General features: G+C 45.3%; 1 protein-coding gene across 1 annotated transcript in view; it reads left to right on the top strand.

Annotated features, from left to right (window-relative positions):
• The first annotated feature begins 3,318 nt into the window (after nucleotides 1–3,318).
• Nucleotides 3,319–21,298, top strand: part of NEGR1 (neuronal growth regulator 1) — a 232,071-nt gene continuing 214,091 nt past the window's right edge. Inside the window, 1 exon segment of the mRNA XM_051798485.1 lies at nucleotides 3,319–3,642. Within this exon segment, the coding sequence (XP_051654445.1) occupies nucleotides 3,473–3,642 (170 nt within the window). The 5' untranslated portion in view covers nucleotides 3,319–3,472.

Here is a 21,298-nt window from a genome sequence, read left to right as displayed (position 1 = left end):
GTTCCTTTGGAGATTATTTCAGTTGTTCAACTTCCATCTTTTGTCACTAGAGGGAAGGAACGGGTGCAGGAGAGTTAAACGCACAGAAGGAAACGAAGCAAAAAGCCAAGTGTGAAGTCTGGGAATCAGTCTTGAGTATTTGTGCAAACTGTTGAAGGAATACTTGCAAACAACAACTAAATTTAGCTTTTTGAAATGATTCTAAACAAAAATATGCAGCGGAATAACAAGGATTTCAAGAAGACTTCTGTCAAGAAATTCTTGTCAAGACAAGAAGATTTGTCTTCTCTCCATGGGAAGTGCGCACTCACTAGTGTGTGCCCAGGTGGCCAAGAAGGGCAATGACATCATGGCCTGTAGCAGGACCAGGGAAGTGACTGTCCCCCTGTACTGGGCACTGGTGAGGCCACACCTCAAGTCCTATGTCCAGTTTTGGGCTCCTCGCAACAAGAAAGACATTGGGGGGCTGGAGCATATCCACGGAAGGGAACCGTGCTGGGGAAGGGTCTGGAGCAGCATGAGTGGCTGAGGGAGCTGGGGGGGCTCAACTCATTGTCTCCCTGAGAGCTTCCTGGACTTGGCAGGTGCGGGAGATCCAGATGAAAGGATTCAGTCCCTAGAGCAACCTTGACTACCGTAACTGCTATTGACTTTTGACCTGCTTGTTTTTCCATTGATCTGCAAATAGCCTGAAAGGCAGGGATATGAATCTAAAAACGAACAAAACAAAATAAAAAACTTCATCTTAGCTATTGTTGATTGAGATTTATCTGATCTTTTGCAAAATTAATAGAATGGTGCTGGGGACATGTCTTTTGTTCTTCTTGTTCAAAGAAGAGCAAGTTATTTGATTGTTTGTTAAGGTCAAGTAAGAGCAACATCATGCGACTCATTAAAGGTTACAGAGCTCTCCCTAAAATTAGATCTTGACTATTATATCTCATCTCTCTGTGGATGATCTGAGCACTGAATGTACCAGAACATTCAAAGAGCCTCTGACATGCGACAGCCCTGTGAAGTTTTTCACATCTGAAAACTGACTCCCATGTGGTTCCATGTTGCCTTCCTCTTAATGCCAAGACAAGAGACCCTCTCCAGCCTTCTTTAGGGACTGGACATTTACATTTCCAGGTGTTTGGCATGGGATGTGCTTTGGTTGCTGACTCAGGAGCTGGAAAGGCCCTGTGGGAGGCTATTGCACATCTGTGAACATGGGGAGGTGGCAGCATGTGTGTGGGACAGCTCCACCTGCCAGTAACAACTCCCTGTTAGTGAGAGCTCCCGTGTCCTGTGCCCAGCCCATTCCCAAGGGCACAGTGCTGCCTCAGAAGCATTCCTAACAATGTTTTGGATACTACATGTTTCAGTTATACTTGCAGGAGGCTCCTGCTGCCATGGTCGATGGCTGGGCACTACGGGCTGCGGCAGCTGTGTGTGTGTGACACAGGGATTGTGTCACTGTGCAGTTGTGCTTAACATGAAAAAGGCATCACTGTGTTCCAGCGATAATAATGCCAGAGAGGCCTCCTTAGCCACCATGTGAGAGCCAATCTCTCTCTTCCCCTTTCTCTTTCCTTATCAAGGAAACTCTGTAGTATCGTTTGCCACAGAAGAAGAGGAAGAATTCCCTTTTGTGTACACTACAATTTCTTTTGGCAGCTGGGAAGATCTCTTGGAATGCAGTAATGAAGGGTAGAGCTTACAGGAGTGGGGATCTGGCTTTACTGACAGAGCACGCAGTGGAAGCATCGTGACTATTAAAGATTTTTTTTTTTTTACTTGGAGTGTTCTACTCCCAAATCCTTCTGATGCAAATTGTGGGTAGGGGAAAATGGTGCACCAGAAAAATCTGTACCCTGGCAGTGGAAGAAAGGGAGAGAACTGTGGGGAAATGGCACACATGGGGTGGCAGAGCTGCTGCGAGGGACAATCCTGACATTGTGTGGGCCAGATGTGCATGAATTAGTGTGGGAATGCTCAGAACTGCCCGAATGGAGCACTCATGCAATTCCTGTGCCACAGCAGCGCAGTGCTTACACAACTTCTCTCGATCAGCAGAGGAGCGTCGTTCCTGTAGGTATTCAGACTGATCCCAGTGAGGTGCAGCCTGGGCTCTGGTGCTGAATAAACCTGGGAAGTGGGTGTTTGGTAAACAAATGGAGCAACCACAACTCCCTGCTCAGTGTTTGCCAGAGGCTGGGAATGATGTGTGTGTGTGTGTGTGTGTTGGAGAAGACCACAGGAGGAAGGAAGTTCCTTATTCTTGGGTGTCTACAGGGAATCAATCTGTAGGGGATTTTTTTGCTTCTCATTGAAGATCTCCAGTAGAATTTTAGGAAATCCTTGGTGAAACCCTCTACATATCCTGGTTGAATTTTGGGAAATAATCTGTCAGTGGATTTTTGCTTGTTAGCGAGGGTCTCCAGATGCCCTGGTAGAATTTTGAGAAATAATAAATGAGTGGTTTTTAGCTCCTCACTGAAGATCTCTAGTTGTCCTGGTAGAATTTTGGGCAATAATAGGTCAGTGAACATTTAGCTCCTCAGTGAAGATCTCTAAATGTATGTCCTGGTAGAATTTTAGGAAATCATCTGTTGGTGATTTTTTTTTTTCCTCCTTGATGAAGGTTTTCAGCTTTCCTGGTAGAATTTTGGGAAATAATCTGTCAGTAGATTTTGTCCCTTGGAAATGATCTCTAAATGTCCTGGTAGAATTTTAAGATATAATCTGTGAGTGGATTTTTGCTTTTGGGTGAAGATCTCTAGATATCCTGGTAGATAGAATTCTGGGAAATAATCTGTCAGTGGTTTTTTTGCTCTTTGGCGAAGATCTCTATCTGGAATAATTTTTCTAGTAATAATTTTAGGAAATGGAAGTATCAGAGTGGCCGACCCTTTTTCCAGAAAGGTCTGGATTGTTTGTTTGGAAATTGCAGCAGCTCCCAGGGGACTCTCACCGCGGAGCCGCGGGTGCCGTTTCCAGCACTGCCGCCTCAGCACAGGCTGTGACTTGCTGGCTTTTGGCAAAGTGACCAATTTTTCTGAAATATTCTGTGTGGAGAGGGCCGGAGGAGCGGGCCGGGTGGGATGTGGCACAGCAGTAGGCTGGGAAAGCGGGGGTGGGGGGGTCCGTGGTGCCTGTGGGAAGAGGCGGGGGGTGGGTTCACGAGCCGGGATGTCGAGGAGGGCGGAGCGGGAAGCCCGGGATAAGGGGGCCGAGCATCCCTCCGCCGCCGGGCCGGTTGCCAAGGCGACGGCTGCGTGGCAACGGGCTGGCAGCGGGGACCGCCCGCCGCCGCCGCGGAGCTGCCGCGCAGAGCGGGCGCGCTGCCCTCCTCGCTGGATGCTGCGGCGGCCGCCCGGGAGCAGCCGCGCTCCGCTCCCGGTCCCCCACTGCCGGTGCCGACCAGGGGCCGAGCTCGCCGGGAGCAGCAGCGCTCGGTCTCCGCTGCCGGGACCAGCGCGGCGCGGAGATGGTGCCGCTGGTGCGGAGCGCCGGGGGCTCCCACCAGTGGCTGGCGATCGCTTTCCTCGGCCTTTGCTCGTTCCTTCCTCCTGGGAGACTCGCTGCGCCGGGCGGAGACTTCCCCGGGGCTGCCGTGGACAATCTGGTGGTCAGGAAAGGGGACACGGCGGTGCTTAGGTAGGAGGCGATCGCGGGCGGGAGGGATGCAGGGACGGAGCGTCCCCGCCGCCGCAGCATCCCCGAGATGCCCAAGGCTCCGCCGGGAGCCTCCGACCCCTCTCGGGGACGATGCGGCGGCGGGAATTTCCCCCGGGGATGCTTGTGGGGTTCCCCGGTGATGCGGGAAGTTATCCCTGTTACCACCCTGTACCCGCATCCCCAGAGCTCCGGGCTGCTCGCCCGCTCCCGGGGTGGTTTCGTTCCGCGGTTTCTTCTGTTTTAACTCTATTTAGGAAGCCAAGTCTGTTGCTAGAAGTTTGGAAACGGGTTGTTGGGGTGAAATGATGCAGTTTTGGCTTCTGGCAGCAGTTTGGGAGCTCTGCAGAGTGAGCAGTGCTGGACTGTGGCAGGGAGAGGACGATTACACCCTGCCAGAAGCATTAACATTGATATTATTATTTATTTTGAGATATATTTCTGTATTTCTCAATGAGAAATACCATGCTTTATGCCATGAGGAGATTATGTTCCTGTTTCTCCTAATGGATCTTGTGCTCCTGTATTTCCTCATTACTTGTCTGGAGCAAAATTTGTTTACCAGCAGTCGGACACCATAGTTAATCTACTCGAGTCCTTCCTTCTGGTTTGTGTTCATTAATCCTCTGCTTGACTTGATTATTCCCCCAGCCCCTCAGACTCTAACTTTTTATTTGTGTACTTTTGCCATGATCTTTCTGTAGTTCCAAAACCCCACATTTTCTTCTTCTCTAGAATATGGTTGCAGTGGGTTGCATCTCCTCACTGGTGATAAATCTCTGATTTTTAATTAGCAGCACTTCTCAGCTATGTATTATTTTTGTTGGACTATCACTGAAATCTCCAGGTTGCAATGTGTTTTATCCATAAGCATTCTCAATGATCCTACAGCCTGCTGTAAAATGCTGCATGAAGCATTTTCAGTAGAGATTTGGAAGCGTTTTCAGGCTGCTCCTGGTGTAGTAGCTCCTGAAAATACAGTAGATGTCTATGTAGGGCAGCTGACAAGTGGTTTTTATGTGTACCTCAATTATACTCTGTATTTTGAGACGTGCTCAGGTCCTTGTGCTTTCTGTCAGCACAATTGGAGGATCAAAGGAAATAATAATTCTAAAAAGTGGTTTATTTATACTGCTTCAGGCTCACAGGTTGCAGAGAAGGTAACTTCTTATGGGTTCACAAGCAGTTAGACAGTCAGTACTAAATGCTATTAGGATATAAATGTGTTTAAAACTATAGCATTAAAAACAGGTGTGATTGCTCTCAGTGTTACCTACCGATGGGGTTCTGCTGGAGCATATCCAGCTTTCCGGGCCTAAGGTTGTGTTTGGAACTCGGTGTCGATGCAGCTGGATAGGTTACATAAATGAAATGGGAGCTTTAGGCTGCAAACATCACTTCGGTCTCACTAGGAAGGGTGTGTGTGTGTTTTGTAAAGAGGTGCTGCTACAGGAAACGTTCACCTCGCTGCTGAGCTCTGAGATAGAGGGATGAGGTGCTGGAATTTTTAATGTTACGTTTGGATTTCATTCTTCATGCCCTGTGATTAACTTCTCTCATTTCCTGTGCCTTCAGCAGGCTTGCTTTAAATCAGGGCTTATTTTGTTTTAGGCTAGTGTTGTAACTTGGAAGGGGCAGTGCAGGATCGCTGTGGGAGCAAACACTTTTAGAAGAGCATGCAGCAGCTGGGCAGAGCCTGTTATCCCAAGTCTCCCACTGCCTAGTGTCTCAACTCCTCTGGGAGTGTTCTTCACTGGATATTTGTATCATAAACTAATTTTAATATTCGGTAAAATAATTGCTATTAGTATCCTAAGTATTGGAAGCTGACTCTTTATTTAAATACAAATTCCAGCGAGCTGGATAAAACCATTTGGGTGCTGGAAAAGGAGTTTGTTCCTTCCAGCTCTGTATCCATCTGAATTCAGCTTCCCAGTGACTGCCTCGCAGCGTCCAAAGTTGGCTGCGCTCCGGAGTTCCCAGCCTCTCATAGCAAGATGACCATGGACTCCCTGTGGCCAGCATGTGTTGATTCCCCCCTCAGCACCACCTTCTCTGCTTTAGCAGTCTTGAGAGGGCTTCAAACGTTGCCTCCTCCCCTCGGAACCGAGGCAACACCGTGCCGAGAGCATCCTGCTTTAATAATTAAAGCTGGAGTATGGGCGGCACTCCCATGGCTTTGAGTCAGCATTTTCATGGCTGTCAGAAGATGAGAGTGATTTATGGGATGTGTGTTGAGGTGGAGCCGGCCCCCAGCAAGGGGCGTTGCGGGTGCCCTTGCTTGGGCACGGACCCTGCGTGGGGCTGAGGACCTTGGACAGCTGGATTGCACATCACCCCATGTTCTGAGCTCCCCAGGAGAGTGAATAAATGGGGTTACCCGTGTTGAACTGAGGAGAAACTTTTACTCACAAATCTCATTTTGAGCTAATATATCAGAGAGGAAAGCACGTAGCCTGTTTGAATGAGTATGGGGCAGGTGGGCCAGGTGCCAGCTCCAGTTCTCACGTGAAGTTTTCATTGTCTTTGCTGAAGACGAGCAATAAAGGCTCCTGGAACTGCTGAGGTTTTCCAGTAAAATCCTCCGTGTGTTAACACGGAGTAAAATAAATAAGTTTGGCTCCCTCATTTTGAAACAGTTAACTCATTTAACAGTGTAATTAGTCAATTTAGTATCAAACACACACAGCATTTATTTAGTGCTGCAGAAGCAGCACAGTGAGTATCACCCCCTGTCCTGGTGCTCTTGGAGCATCGCTCTCTGCCCAGTGCTCTGGGAACATCTCTCCTTGCCTGGTGCTCTGGGAACATCGCTCCTGTCTGCTGCTCTTGCTCATCCAGATGCCTTCCCTCCTCACCCTCACGGCACCCCTGGGGTGAATGCCCTCTCCAGCCCCGCTGCCAGGACCAGGACCATCGTGGGACTGGGTCCTGCTTTGCTGTGCCCAGGTGGTACTGGGATGCTGGGATTCTCCCATGGCCTCCCTGGCCAGCAGTTCCCAATGCTGGCAGAAGCACAGTTCCCACGTGACCCTACATGAAGGACTGACAGAAGAGCAGGTTTGCCAAGAATGTCACTGGACACCTGCTTTGGTACAGAAACACCCTCAGCAAGGGGATTTTACAGAAAAGCCCTTGTTAACTGAGGAGTTCTGTCTGTGATGAGTTATTTCTGTAGCCTCAGTAATTAAACCCAGGTCCCTTTTGTTTGATTTCAATTGGCGATTGATCCCTGCAGTCCCAACACTATTTGTATTTATTTAAGTTATAAGAAATCACATCAGTAATGCGGTTGTTCTTCATGGCAGAATAATGTTGGGAAGCTGCTCATTTTCAGTAGTATTATTCCATCCTGTGTTCTTCCCAGGCAGCCTGTTAAGATTTCATGAGAACACATGAGGAAGGAGAGAGTAACTTATAAACCCATGATTTTATTAAAAGAATATATTGCTTCACTGTGGACTGCTAGAAATGCAGGGAACAAGCTGTATATTCAGAGCTGGGTTTCTCCCATGACCCTTTCCAAGACCTTCTGTAAGGAGTGGGATCACTGTGTGTTCCAGCATATCCATCTCACTGACAACAGAAGTGGAGATTTCAGGAGGGAGTGTTTTAGGAGAGGTAACAAATGCAGAGCACTTGACAGGACGCAGGCACAGCCAGAGTCGGGAGCAGGGCTGGCGTTCCAGGGCTGGATGCCCAGGGGGTATGAGACACCTCCACTTGAGAAGGGCTTCCTCCCCTTCCAGGTGATGTGGGGAGGACAGTGGAGAGCTCACATTGGGATGGCAGCAAGAGGCATTTCTGCTTCTGTGAGAAATAAAAGAATTCCTCTTTGCCTTCCTGTGGTGATGCTGATCCTGGTTACGGCCGATATGTGTGTGTGGCCCCCATGGCTTTAGATAACACAGGAAATAGGGATGTTGTCTTAGCAGTCCCCATGTACCTCACCTGCCATTTGGAGCCCAGGTCCCCATGGGTATCAGAATGTGCGAAATGTGCTGAAGATGATCAAAAGGGCTTTGTCTAGCAAGCAAATGTTTTTATCCTGCATTTTGTTTTTCTCAAAGCTCATGGATAATGAAGGCAACTCTACCTGGTAGCATCTTTATAGTACCTTTACGTTCTGTCATCGCAGCAAATTGAGCTTCAGAAGTTGTCATGGTTTTAAAAAAAGCAGAAGATCTTTTTACCAGTATATGATTATAGAGGAATTTAGGTAACATGGGTTCTGCAGTCTGTAAAATACTGTGAATTACTCGCTTCAAAGAGTTAAAGCTCAGGCTGGGATCTGTGATGTTCCCAAAGGCTGGCAGGAGGAGCTGGAAAGCAGATATCTGTGTCCAGCTGTGATCACAGAGCAGATGTGGGTTCTTGTCAAACCTGGCTGGGAAATCTGGGGATCACTTTTAGGCCAACCATGTGAGCAGGTCAATGACCTGATCCACGTGTTTGCCCACAGTTGTCCCTTTTGACCATCCCATGAATGTTGTCTAAGGTTTGAGCAGCTGACGGTCACCTAAGGAGGGTGATTATAGAGAATGTCTCTTTTTGGTCACAGCTCAGGAGATTTGGGGCTTTTTAGTTTGTTTGCTGAATTGGAAATTCTTCGTGTGCAGCCTGGCTGCTTCTCACTACACCTTGGAGACTTTTAGGTCTGTGTTGTGTCCACTCTCCCCTGCTGTGGGGACCTGGAGCAGTCACCAGACGTTGTGGATAAGCTCCTGGCAAGGCAGGACGGGCTGTGGGGATCTGGAGCTGTCCCCAAACACTCCAGGTGAGCCCCTGGCGAGGCAGGATGGGCTGTGCCTGCAAAGGAGCTCTGCCGAGGGCTGTGTCTTATTGGTTTTTTTCACTGGTGTTGAAAGGTTTGGGCACGTCCTTGGCAGCTGATCTGAAACTATTTGTCTCTTTTGCTGGCTACTCTTAGAGCTTCTCAGCTTGTTCTTTTCCATAAGATTTTCTGCTAGTGGAAGCAGTTGCCATCTAGGGAATGGGAGGAGAAGCTCTCTGTGCCTGTTGGTGTCTGGGAGTGCTATTGCCCCAAACGCAGTGTGTGGGAATTCTGTCCCCCTCAGGAGGGACAGAGCTTCCTGACTGTGATGGTGGGGGTGCCCAATGGTGCCTAATTAATATTTAAATTGCTGGGGTGCCAGTGACTTTTGGGGATTGGGATTTACCAGTTTTGCCTTCTATTCCAAAAGAGCTACCCTTTACAGCTGAGAGTCTTTGCCCAGGAAGTGACAGTGTCATGGAAAACTGGTGGTGCATCTACCAAACATTCCCCATCTGTTACCATTCCTGTTACTGAGAACTGGGCATTTGGAAAGGAAGTTTTGCAGTAGGAAGAACAGGTGGATAACAAGTTTATACAGTATATTGGAATTTTGAGATACTCTATGCATCCCAGAATCCCAGTCCCTCCAGTGCATGTCCAGTGCTGGGTGCAGCCGTGAATACCTGCAGATGTGTTTATGGAGAGTGTAATAAATATAAATATTTTCTTCTTTCCTTTATGGTTTTCAAAGGTTCAGTTCTTAAGGCCCATACTTTTGGTACTGTGGGGCAATTCAAGGTCACAAATTCTTTGTCTATGTGAAGTTTCATTCCTGAAACGTGACCTGGTATGTGCAGACTCGTGTGCACACCCCCTGGAAAATGAAGTTGTTTGCTTAAGGCTTTCCTATTCTCAATCCCTACCAATTATTAAACAGCGCATTATGGTACTTGCCTCTTGTCTGTGCAACAATAATAAATAAATTCAGCGTAAATTAAAATAATTTATCATTTTAAGTGATGGTGAATGTTTCAGCTGTTATGTAGAGGAGCTAACAAAACAAGGAGTCAATAAGGAATGAAAACCAGGATTTGTTCCAAAGGGCTGTTCTGATGAACAGACAACAGAGACTTAAATGACTTTCTTCTTGTCACCACGTGTAAGAGCTGAGTGTAGCCGATGTCTCAGGGGGCTGACTGCGAGGGCAGGAAGGTCCCACTTGGACCCTGCTGGGCAGCTCTGGTCTGTGCATCTTCTGATCATAGAATCCCAGACTGGTTTGGGTTGGAAGGAACCTTAAAGATCATCTCGTTTTAGTCCCCTGCCATGGGCAGGGGCACCTTCCACCAGAACGCTTGCTGAACACTAAAACGATGCTGGAATGAGGTTTCTCCATCTCTTGCTCTTCTGAAAGCTCTTGGTAGCAATGAGTAAATAGTTGAACTCACTGTTATTGAGCAGGTTTCAATATGTAACTCACTTAGCAACATTTCTGTTACTCCTTTTCTACCCATGATAACAGAGCAGGTTTTAATGGGGGATTTGGATCAGACAAACTAAATTAGTTAAAAATTGAGCACAACCGGATATGAAGGTCTCAGAAAGGGCTTACATTATTAAATTGGTGTATTTTGGGATCTGTGCTTACGAAGCACTGAGTTAGTTGTGTACTCTAACAGATGTGATGAAAAATCTCATACCAGTGGGAGTTAAAGATACAGGAGTTCTGCAGGTATTATGTTACTTAGGGAATAAAATAATACATAATAATTCAATAATTAAAACATTTATCTGTATAATCATGCTAAATACTTTTGTTTATAAATTTAATATAGTGCAATATAATATTTACAAATTTTGGTTAATTCATTAAAAATATGTATGCATTTATCTCAATGTGTTATGTCATAATTATCTTGAATTAATGATAGGAATTAAATCAAGAAACTGGCGAAATCATGTCCCTTAAATGTGTTGTACACAGAGAAGTGTGGAAGTGTTTCACTGTCCAGCTGCTGCTTTAGGTCATGTGGATATAAGTTAAATTGCATCTCAGCACTTCAGGCACGGCTTTGGTGATTGGACTCACCAGGCCCCTCCTAACTCCTCATCACACTCCCACTCCAGCAGTGGAGTTCTTTTATAATTCTTGGTCAGACAGTTATTAAGTAAATCTGAAATTAAATATTGAGAATGTCATTGAAGTGCTAATATAAACAGTGGGAGGAAAAAACTGACAAGTCTAAGGTTCTGTTTCAGGTATTTCTGTGATGCATAAAACCTTGTGGCTAAAAAACCACTGTGTTTTTTCCAATCTTATAGAACCATGGAATGGTTTGGGTTGGAAAGGACTTTAAAGCCTATCCAGTTCCACCCCCTGCCATGGGCAGGGACACCTTCCACTATCCCAGACTGCTCCAAGCTCCCTCCAACCTGGCCTTGGACACTTCCAGGGATGGGGCAGCCACAGCATCTCTGGGCAACCTGTGCCAGGGCCTCACAACCCTTCCAGGGAGTCACACAGGGATCATCTGAGAGAATCCTTGGGATTGGAGAACTCTGTTTGCTCTCTGCAGTGTTCATGAGGAGATAGTTTGGTGTAGATATTATGGGTTTATTCCCTCTCCTCACCAAGCTTTGCCCCACCCCAAAGCTTGGATGTGTCCTGGGGCTTCCCACCTGGACACAGGGCACCATCCCAGGTCACCTAGGGAAGCCCCCCTGGAAAATTTACAGATTCCATGGTCACAAAGCCAAATATTCTCTGGTAGATTTTTCTTGCAGTTTGTTAACTTTACCCCTCTGTCCCTGACCTGTGACCATGAGCGTAGGGGATCAAAATCTGGAGAGGAGGGAAGATGATGAGGGAACAACCAGAGAGGAGGGAATAGGTCACCAATTTCCAGGTGTGGAGCCTTGGTCACAACCACAGGAGGTCGGGGGAGGAGGAAATCTGTTATGAAAGTGGCCTAATTACGACGAGCAGTTTTCCCCTGCCTGGAACAAGTGGACTAGAAAATTGTACTAGACCTTTCATTCAGAGACTATTAAAGAGCAAGAGAAGAGAGAACAAATATAGCTTTTGTCACAGCTCTTTATCTTTATTTTTTTTTAGTATTGAGTCCTGCACGTTGCCTGAAATCAGTTTAAAATTAATTTAATTCATTGTATTTAATTTGTGACTTTTTTTTAACCTGTGTAAACCTTTTTTATATTATGTTCCTGGTAGTGTGAAGGTGCATGGGCTAAAGATATACACAGCCTGCAAATTCAGTGTGGATGCCAGGGTCATTTGGGGTGACTGCAGCTTGTGGCAGCCCCAGGCTGGGGGGACTCAGCCTGGGCTGAGCCTTCCTGGGACATTGCAGGGAGCTGTGAGTGAAAATCCCTCTTCCAGCCCAGCTATAAGAGGAAATGGTGGATTAGCACAAGGCAAAAGGGGGAGAAGTTTGGCCTGTTCTCCCCTGTAAGAGGCAAAATGGTCAGTGCTACCAGCAGTGGGTGTGAGGATGTGAAGGGACAAGGGTGGAGGAAGATGGGATGACAGGACATCCTGTGTCCTACAGGAATAGGGAGAATGGCTTTAAGGTGAAAGAGGGTAGATTTAGATTGGATATTTAGGAAGAAATTCTTCAACCCAAAGCAGTGTGTGATTCTTTGGATTTCAGATGTACTTGCATTTAGTGACCTTCTGCACTTTATACAGATGTTTTGTTTGGTGGTTGGGTTTGACCTCTGCTCTTACAATTCCAAACACTACACCTCCAAAATATTTATCCCAAGCTGTAACTTAGTGAGGTGGTGGATTCTCCTCATGATTTATTGTACCTGTACTGAGCAGATCAACTAATTATACATTTGCCATCAAAATACCATCAGGGCTCCATGGGCAACTGTGTGAGTGACTCTTCCCCACCATCAGTACTGGAGTCTTGGCTCCTGGGCTGACCTGGCTCTTTCATTAGTTACCACAACCTCAATTCACAGAGATAAATTCTCTGACTCATCCTTAACATTCTCTTCCATTTTTTTATTTTCACTAATACTTCAAAACAATATTCCTTCTGATCCTTCACTCAGTTAATCTTGTAAAAGGAAAATAGATTTGGATGTGTATAAAATATGAAAAATCACAGAGTCAAAGAGTTGATGAAATTCACAGAAATCAAGCTTTTCAAGGCAGTCAGCCCAGAAGTATTACCCTGGAATTAAAAATAATTTTTGTTACAGCAAATCTTTTCCTTCACTGTTCCCTTTGCCTGGTTAGTATAAAAGAGAGCAGGAAGCAGCACAGTCCATTGGAAATGGAATATTCAAGAGTTATTTAAATTAAGTCCCAAGTACATACACAGTGTTCAGGTTTATTGCTATTTTGCCCAGCAGAATGATGTGTTGCCAGGGCAGGAATTGCTTCACTGCAGTAAACTCAGTTAATGCTGAGAGAGATGGGAGGGCGGAAAGGTGAACTGCTGGGGAGAGAAGGCCAGAGGTACAGGGAAAACCAACCTGCAGGTAGTGAAGCTCCTCCAGCATCCCAGGGACATATATTTAGAGAGACCAGGCATCCTGAGATATCATTTATTTATATTGCCACTTAAGGAGTATTGGCGTTATCAAAGCAAACACAGGAACTGGGAACATTCACACAAAATTACTGCAGTCAGTGGGGTGAACAGCACAGGAAGAGGGTTTACACCTCCCAAACCAAGACACGTTTCCAGTCCAGTATGTGGTGATCAGATCACTGTCAGTGGATCACAGACGTGTTACTGATCAGAGGCAAAAACATAACAAAGCAATCACTATCAGATATGTGGATATAACACATGAAGGAGGATGAGAGGATGCAGAAACAACTCTGCCATCTGTAAGGAATACTGCAGCACCAGAGGTCCAGGTCACTGGACATCACTCACACAGGACTGGGCTGTGCCAGATTGCCCAGCTTGGTTCCTGCAAGCCCAACTCTGGCCACGCTCTTGGGAAAGCTGCATATTCTCTAATCTCCTGATGAGAACATGCAGCTCTAAATGAAAGAAATCTCAAAATTCAGCTAGCATATCTATTCTAAAGACTCAGGGATCATTACTCCATGCCTGTTCTCCAAATGTAATTTTAAATTTTGAACAGTTTTTGGCAATTCACACTCAGGTAAAGGCTCTGGGGTGCTTGTGATACCTCACCTCCTCTTCCTGAAATCACAGAATCCCACATTGGTTTGGGTTGGGAGGGAACCTTAAAGCCCATCTTGTTCCATCCCCTACCATGGGCACAGACACCTTCCACTATCCCAGGTTGCTCCAAGCCCTGTCTAACCTGGCCTTGAACACTTCCAGAGATGGGGCAGCCACAGCTGCTCTGGGCAACCTGTGCCAGGGCCTCACCACCCTGGCAACCAAGAATTCCTTCCCAAAATCCCATCTAACCCTGCCCTCTGGCAGTGGGAAGCCATTACCCTTTGTCCTGGCTCTCAAGGCCTTGTCCAAAGCCTCTCAATTCCTGTGACTTTTTTGGGAAGCAGAATAAGCTTTAAGTCTTACTATTGTTTGCAAACCTTTTGAATTCTCAGGTGGAAGATCAGACAATGTCATAGGACAAAGTCGCATTATTTCTGTAGTCGCAAACACTGTGCAGTGTTTGCTCTTGATCAAAGATTGTGTCACCTGGAATGCAGTTTCTGTGCAGATTTTTGTTGTGTTTGGAGAGCACTTGACATGTTATTCATAAATTAGAAGCAGATAAATTACAAAACCTAAAGCACATCTCCTAGTAAAGAGTGTGGGTGAGGAAGATAAATTCTTGGCTGCCAGGGTGGTGAGGCCCTGGCACAGGTTGCCCAGAGAAGCTGTAGCTGCCCATCCCTGGAAGTGTCCAAGGCCAGGTTGGACAGGGCTTGGAGCAACCTGGGATAGTGGAAGGTGCCCTTGCCCATGGCAAGGGGTGTGAAATGAGATGGGCTTTAAGGTCCCTTCCAACCCAAACCATCCTGTGATACTTTTCCTGTAAGAAACCTGTGTTTATATAATTTTTTTGTTTGCTTTGGGTTTTGTTGGAGTTTTTTGTTTGTTTGTTTGTTTCTTTGCTTTTTCCTTTCCTTCCTTTTTTTCTTTTTTGGCTGTTTGTTTTGTTCTGGCAGCTGTTTGTAACATCACAGATTAACAGTGAGTGTTGAGAATATTGACTCAGTCTCCCCTGCCCCCTCTGCCCCATGTGGCCTTTCCCTCTCTAGCAAAGCTTTGCAGTATTGACATTCTGACCCTGGTTTGGGGGAGCTGTGCTTTTTAGCATTCCTCAGCCTTAACAAAACAGAGACTGTTCCTGTAATGGTTCCAAAACCATTTTCACTAGCAAAGAGTTCTTTAAATAGCACTCACCGAATGTAGCTGCTAATTTGCATGACAGCTTGATTAAATGTAACCTGCTTCCACACTTAATTTATTTTGAAACTGCCCAACATTTTCATTCCATCCCATTAATTCTAAATTAGTAGACTAGCTTGATTATTTAAGATGTGAGGTAATTTCATCATCTTCGTTTGTGTAAGCTCAAATCCATACTGTAAAATCCTCTGAAAGTGGTTATAAATAACAAAAGGGTTTGCGCCACATCAAGATCTGTTGGACCTGGTGGTGTGATGCAGAATGAAGTGAAGAATTAGGTGATTTAATGATCATCTTTGACTTCAGCAGCTATTGGGCTGTAAATTTGGCTCCACATTGCAAGACAAATTCCTGAGTATGTGGATTTGGGGAGAAATGAACTTGGAAAGGTAATATTTAAGGGTGATTTTACACAGGTGCTCCATTTTCCAACAGGAAGTGATCTCTTTTGCAAAATAGAGTCTCAGGTACTCTTTCAGAGGTACTTCCCTTTGGCAGTGCATCTGTTAGGGAACTGGGCCACAGCTCTTTGCTTTCCATGATGCTGGAGCTGGAATGAACCATTTTTGTGCCAAGCCTGCATAAAAGGGACCAGGAAAGATCTTTTAAAATTTTTTTCTACACTCATTTAATCAGCTTCTCTTTCCAGGGAAAGACTTGTTCAGCAGTTAACAGAATATTTCAGATTTCTTGGAAAGCTGGACCCAATAATTTATTTAGGTTATCGACCATCTGTTCCCAGAGGATGGTTTCACAAATGTGGCTGTGAATGCATTTCTTAGGTAAAGCTTATAGATCTTCTGTTTTTTAAAAAAAATTTTTTTTCCTTTTGAAAAGTCCTATTATTCCACACTTTTGCTATGAAAGCAGGCTCTGGATCCCCTCAGTTACTCACTCATTTCTTATCTCTCTGCTCTTGCACATTTAACTTGGGATCTTTGTGAAGGTGGTGCACAGACGTGTTTCCATTTCAGATTTTCATCCTGGATTTGGGAACTGAAACTGTTTTATCTTCTGAAATCTCCTTGTAGGTACCTACTAAGGAGCACTAAAATTGAAATTTAAATTATATTGAACTTAAAAAAAAAGGTAAAAAAATCTCATATCTGGCAGTTCTGCCTGTCCCCAGTAAATGCCTTTTCCACTCACCATCCTGCTGTCAATTGGCAGCCTGGTCCCCTCTCCTGGCTCTTCTGTCCATCCTCATTCCAAACCTTGCTGATTCTTTCCATGTAATATCCCTGTGAAATGAAAATTCCTTCTTGGAAAGGGCTGTCCAGCCCTGGCGTAGGCTTCCCAGGGCAGTGTTGGAGTCCTCATCCCTGGAGGGATTTAAAAACCATGTGGATGTGGCACTTGGGGACATGGATCAGTGGTGGCCTTGGCAGTGCTGGGAAACAGTTGGACTCTATGGGCTCAGAGGCTTTTTCAACATAAGTGACTCTAATTCTATGAAAATTCCTAAGTGGGCTTTTTAATCTTGATCAATGAACTATGTTTTCTTCTGATTTTAAAAGACACCACTTTGCTTTCTGACATTGCTTTGGACCTTGGTGACAAATGTTTTTTCAGCCCATCCTCTTTGTGTCCTAGTTCAGAGTATCCTCTGCTTCCAGCTTCTCCAGCTCATCAGGAATAATGCATTTGTCTTACCATGCAGATTATCAGGTAGTAATAACCAGCCATGAAAATGAATGTCTTTAATTTGACCATTGCCCCAGTGTGACAGTGACAAAGGCAGCTCATTGCCCAGGCTGGGATGGAACACTCCAACTCCTTGTTTGCAGCTCTGGCTGCAAAGTTTGGCATCATGGGATGGAAAACAAAGAAGACAGAGAGGAGAAGGTTTTACATTTGACTGAGAGGACTAAGACATGTGACCTAAATATATTTCTAAATCATAATTTATTTCCTAAATCACTTTATTTTTGAATTTGAATAGCAGTTATGGATGAACCCTCCCTGCATTTCATCGGGAGGTGAGTGTTGAAGAAAACACTCTGGGTGTGCTGGTAAATATTTATTTGTGATAGATGTGCATAAGTGAAAGGATGCAGCATTCACTAGGACTGAATCCATCCCATAATGTAATTTACAATTTCCACATGTATGAATATATGTATGACTGGCTGAGTGCAGACTCTGCCATGAGTCCTGACAGGTGAAGGTCATGTCAGATGTCACTGGAAAGCTCATTTTCCTGGTGTATGTAATAAGGTTTCTCATTTGATCTTTATGTAGCAGAAGCAATCTGTGAGTCTATGATTCTCACAGACCTAAGAAAAATCAACAATGTGGAATCAACACTGAGTGGGGTGGAAAGGGTGTTTCAGGAGGGTTCTTCAGCAGAGAGCAAGGAGGGAGGGCAACTCTGGTGTTTGCAGGAATATGTTGAAACTGGATATAAAAGTATGGATGACATTTGAAAATTGCACAATCGTTGAGGTGGGAAAAGCCCTCTCAGACCATCAAGTCCAACCTGAGCCTGATCCCCACCTTGGACATTGCTTGGATACCTGCAGGGATGGGGACTGCACCACCTTCTTGTGCAACCCCTTCCAATGCCTGACCATCCTTTCCAGGAACAAATTCTTCCTGACACAAGGATGAGTGGAATAGGAGATAATGAAGGTGGAAAAGCTGCTCAAAGGGGGCTGGATCCATTCTAAAAATAGTTTGAGTTGGACCCTAATATAACACTGTGGCAAATCCCCCAGGGCCAGGGTCCAGAGGTGTGCACAGCTGGGCACGAACAGGAATACAAATGCTTTACTGCTACGGGCAGGGAAACATGATGAGTAGTTCTGGGGCATGTTTTCTCAAAGCTGCTGACAGAGCAGGAAGGGGCAGAGGAGAGAAAAATATTGTCTGGGAAATAAAAATATTTACGGGGGGAAGCTTGAGGAACTCTGGCTAATTAGTTTAGCAGAATAGCAACAGGCAACCTCATTGTGCTGAAGAACGTTTTAATGTCAAAAAACTCAGAAAATCCAATCTTGGCAAAAAACCCATAATACAAACTAATGACTAAAAGCTGAAAGTGAGCAATTTCAACATAAATGTGAAGCGAGTGTTTTAGAGGCAATTAACTGCTGGAATCAGCTATCAAAGAAGTGCAGGACTGGTTATCTCTTGTGGCTGGTTGCCTCTCCACAAGATACATTTAGGCCCTTTGTTGAGCTGAATAATGTCAGAAAGGTGGTTCTTCGACAGAGTTCTGGCAGAAATTTCCTTTTACCCAGGCCAAAGGGGGCACAGGGCTCTGCTGAGCCCCAGCCCCCCCCACCAGCGCCACGGTGTCAGAGCAGAGAACAACCATTTGCTCATTTGAAGGTTTCCTCACCCAAACCTTTTTTTCAGTGTATTACTGAGTGTTTCTGTGTAATTAACTCTGTTCTTTAACATATATTAAATCATTATTCAATTTTAATGTAAAAAATCGTGATTTTTTTTAATGACTTAAATGAAATCAGTTGTGTGTAGGAATGTCACTAAGAATTTTTAATGTAGGATGGAGGTATGGAAAAAAATACAAAACATGTTCAAGAGATGCTTCACCTTTGCCTTGTTGTGGTCACCCCCTGGTACAGGGCTGCAAAGGGCAATGGTGCTGATTTGAGCTACTTGTGGAGACAAACTAGCTAACTCAAAGCATTTCTGTGCCTTCCCCCCCCAGTTATTTAGCAAACAATTTACTCCTGTGTCCTCTGCTCATAAACTCATAAATCTGTGCTATAAGTAAACAGTTCAATTTAATAGTCAGTTTTATCTGTACATTGTGAAAGTCAGTACTTTTGAGAACCAGTGATTTCTGTCAACAACAAAAAAATGATGCCTTTCTACTCCCGAGTGATGGTTCCTGCCTCATTCCAGCAAACCTGGCAGCATCACCAGGTCCCTGCTAATTGGAGGGGACTGCACTGGTGGCAATTAGGAGGTAGAACAGCGGAGCAGATCGATATCCTTGAGAGCCGACTTGCTGTCCTTTGGGAATCCGTGCCAGAGCAGGGCTGCGTCTCACAGAGATTGGGATGCAGCCACTGCTAGTGGGAATTAATTTATTTTAACTTAAATAACTCTTGAGTATCAGCTCATATAATAAATACTAGAAATAGAAATATCTAAATAGAAAACAGGTACAGTTCATACAATAAACTACATTAAAGATTCAAGTACCAAGTGCCCAGAGAAGCTGTGGGTGTCCCATCCGTGAAAGCATCCAAGGCCAGGTTGGATGGGGCTAGGAGCAATCTGGAAAAGTGGAAGGTGTCCCCAGAGACTGCAGGAACACACAGCTCTGCTGACTCCAGTGTTCTGGAGTCATGGCCCTTGGGGTTGCCAGAGGTGTATAAAATTCTGCTTTTACTGATCTGCTGGTGTTACAATAGAATCATAGAATCATGGAATGGTTTGGCTTGGAAGGAACATTAAAGCCCATCTCATTCCACCCCTGCCACGGGCAGGGAGGGACACCTTCCACTAGACCAGGTTGCTCCAAGCCCTATCCAACCTGGCCTTGGATGCTTCCAGGGAGGGTGCAGCCACAGCTTCTCTGGGCAACCTGGGCCAGGGCCTTACCACCCTCACAGGAAGGGATTTCTCTCCCAGTATTCCATCTAACCTTGCCCTCTGGCAGTGAAGCCATTCCCCTTTGTCCTATCACTACAATTCCTGGTGAATGGAAATGCAGGTGGAGAAGGGTTTCCTGACTGGCTGCTGGGAGGATGAACTGCTGGAGAGCACATTCTCACCCTGCTCATCATGGGTCAAGTCAGGGAAAACAGGCTTGAAGATTTCTCCATATTTTCAGAGTTAAAAATGTTGCTAAGAGTCCTCAAAAGGTTTCAGGCAATACACGAGGAGGTCTGGGGGGAGTGATGGATCAGTGTGGGGTCCTGACAGGCCCCACAGGGGTATTTCTGGGGTGATGGGAATCTGCCTGTGTAACCATTCCTAGCATGGCCCAAGTTTAATGAAGACTCCCATAATCTTGAGGATCCAATTTACTGACTGTCACTGGTAATGAAATCTCTGGAAGTAAAACTCCACATTTGACATTCTCACGGACACAGACAGAATCCATTTCAGGTGAGCACAAAAACTCAGCCTGTGAGGTACCTGTGACTGTCACAGGTGAAAATATTTGCTAATGAAGTGTATGTTAGTGTGAGACAGGTAGAGAACTCCCTCAGTCTCTTAATTTACTTTGAATAATTCATTAGCTTGCACTCCTCACCCATGGCAGTCGTAGGTAAATCCCACACTGGAGCTGCTAATTAAAGTTGCAAGATGAAGGGAAGCTACTAATGAGATGTGAGACAAGTACTCCAACAATACAGAGGCAGTTGTTGGCACATTAAGTTTTATTGTTGGTTTTTACACAAGGATAAGGAAATGCTGAGGAATTTACACTTGTTACAGCCAATGATTAGAGGTGGTGGGACTGTGGATGCCAGGTTGGGTGATGGACCTTCTCCTGCTCTAGGACTCCCTGACAGGTTGGGCTCTGCTTCCAGGGAACAAGGGACAGGGCAAGAGGAAATGGCCTCAAGCTGTGCCAGGGGAGGTTCAGGTTGGACATCAGGAGGAATTTCTTCCTGGAAAGGGTGGTCAGGTGTTGGAAGGGGCTGCCCATGGAGGTGGTGGAGTCCCCATCCCTGGAGGTGTCCAAGGAATGACTGGGCGTGGCACTCGGTGTCTTGGGCTGGGTGACAAGGTGGGGATCAGGCACAGGCTGGACTCAGTGGTGTGGGAGGGTTTTTCCAGCCTCAAGGATTCTGGGATTCTTTGCATAGGAGGTACCTGCAGCACTGAGATGAGTCCTTAGGGGTTATCCGACATTCTGAGATGAAAAATTTATCAATATTTCACATTTATCTTATACGTATTAAAAAAAGATAAACAATAAATCTATGTGGATTTTATCAGACAGTTTTATGGATAAATATATTGCTAAAGTATGACCTGTTTTACAGGTCATATCTTATAGGTGCTAGCACAATCTTCTTACCCACATGATGATCTGGGTGTGCCATTTTGTCAAGTGGACCGGGCTAGTGATTTTCATTTTACAGAATGAAAAGTATAGATACAGTTTTGGATAGTAGAAATAAATATTTGTTGTGTTTTCTTCTACAATGTGAAATTCAGCAAATGAATGTTGTATTGCAGAGTTGTTGCCTCTGTGTTGTTCGTACGGTTCATGGCCTGGCTTATTCACTACAGAAACGTTTGATGTTGCCACACATTTAAATATGTTTTCTGCTGCTGAGGAATGAGATGCGTAGAGATCTATGTGGGGATATGGAGGAGGATAAAAATACACTTTTAATGATTATTTTCAATGTACAAATTGCAACATGCTACTCAGACAAAATCAGACAAGTTAAAGCACCTTTATCTTATTAAAGAAAACATCTCGTAGGGAAATCTGCACAGCAGATCTTCACTGAACATGAGAAAAGTGGGTGTGTGGAGGGTC

This window comes from Manacus candei, unplaced genomic scaffold, assembly GCF_025592945.1.
Source record: "Manacus candei isolate 608988 ecotype Guabito, Panama unplaced genomic scaffold, ASM2559294v1 h1tg000005l, whole genome shotgun sequence".
NCBI classification, from domain to species: domain Eukaryota; kingdom Metazoa; phylum Chordata; class Aves; order Passeriformes; family Pipridae; genus Manacus; species Manacus candei.
The sequence above is the reverse complement of the archived record's forward strand: the minus strand, read 5'-3'. Positions and strand labels throughout refer to the sequence as shown.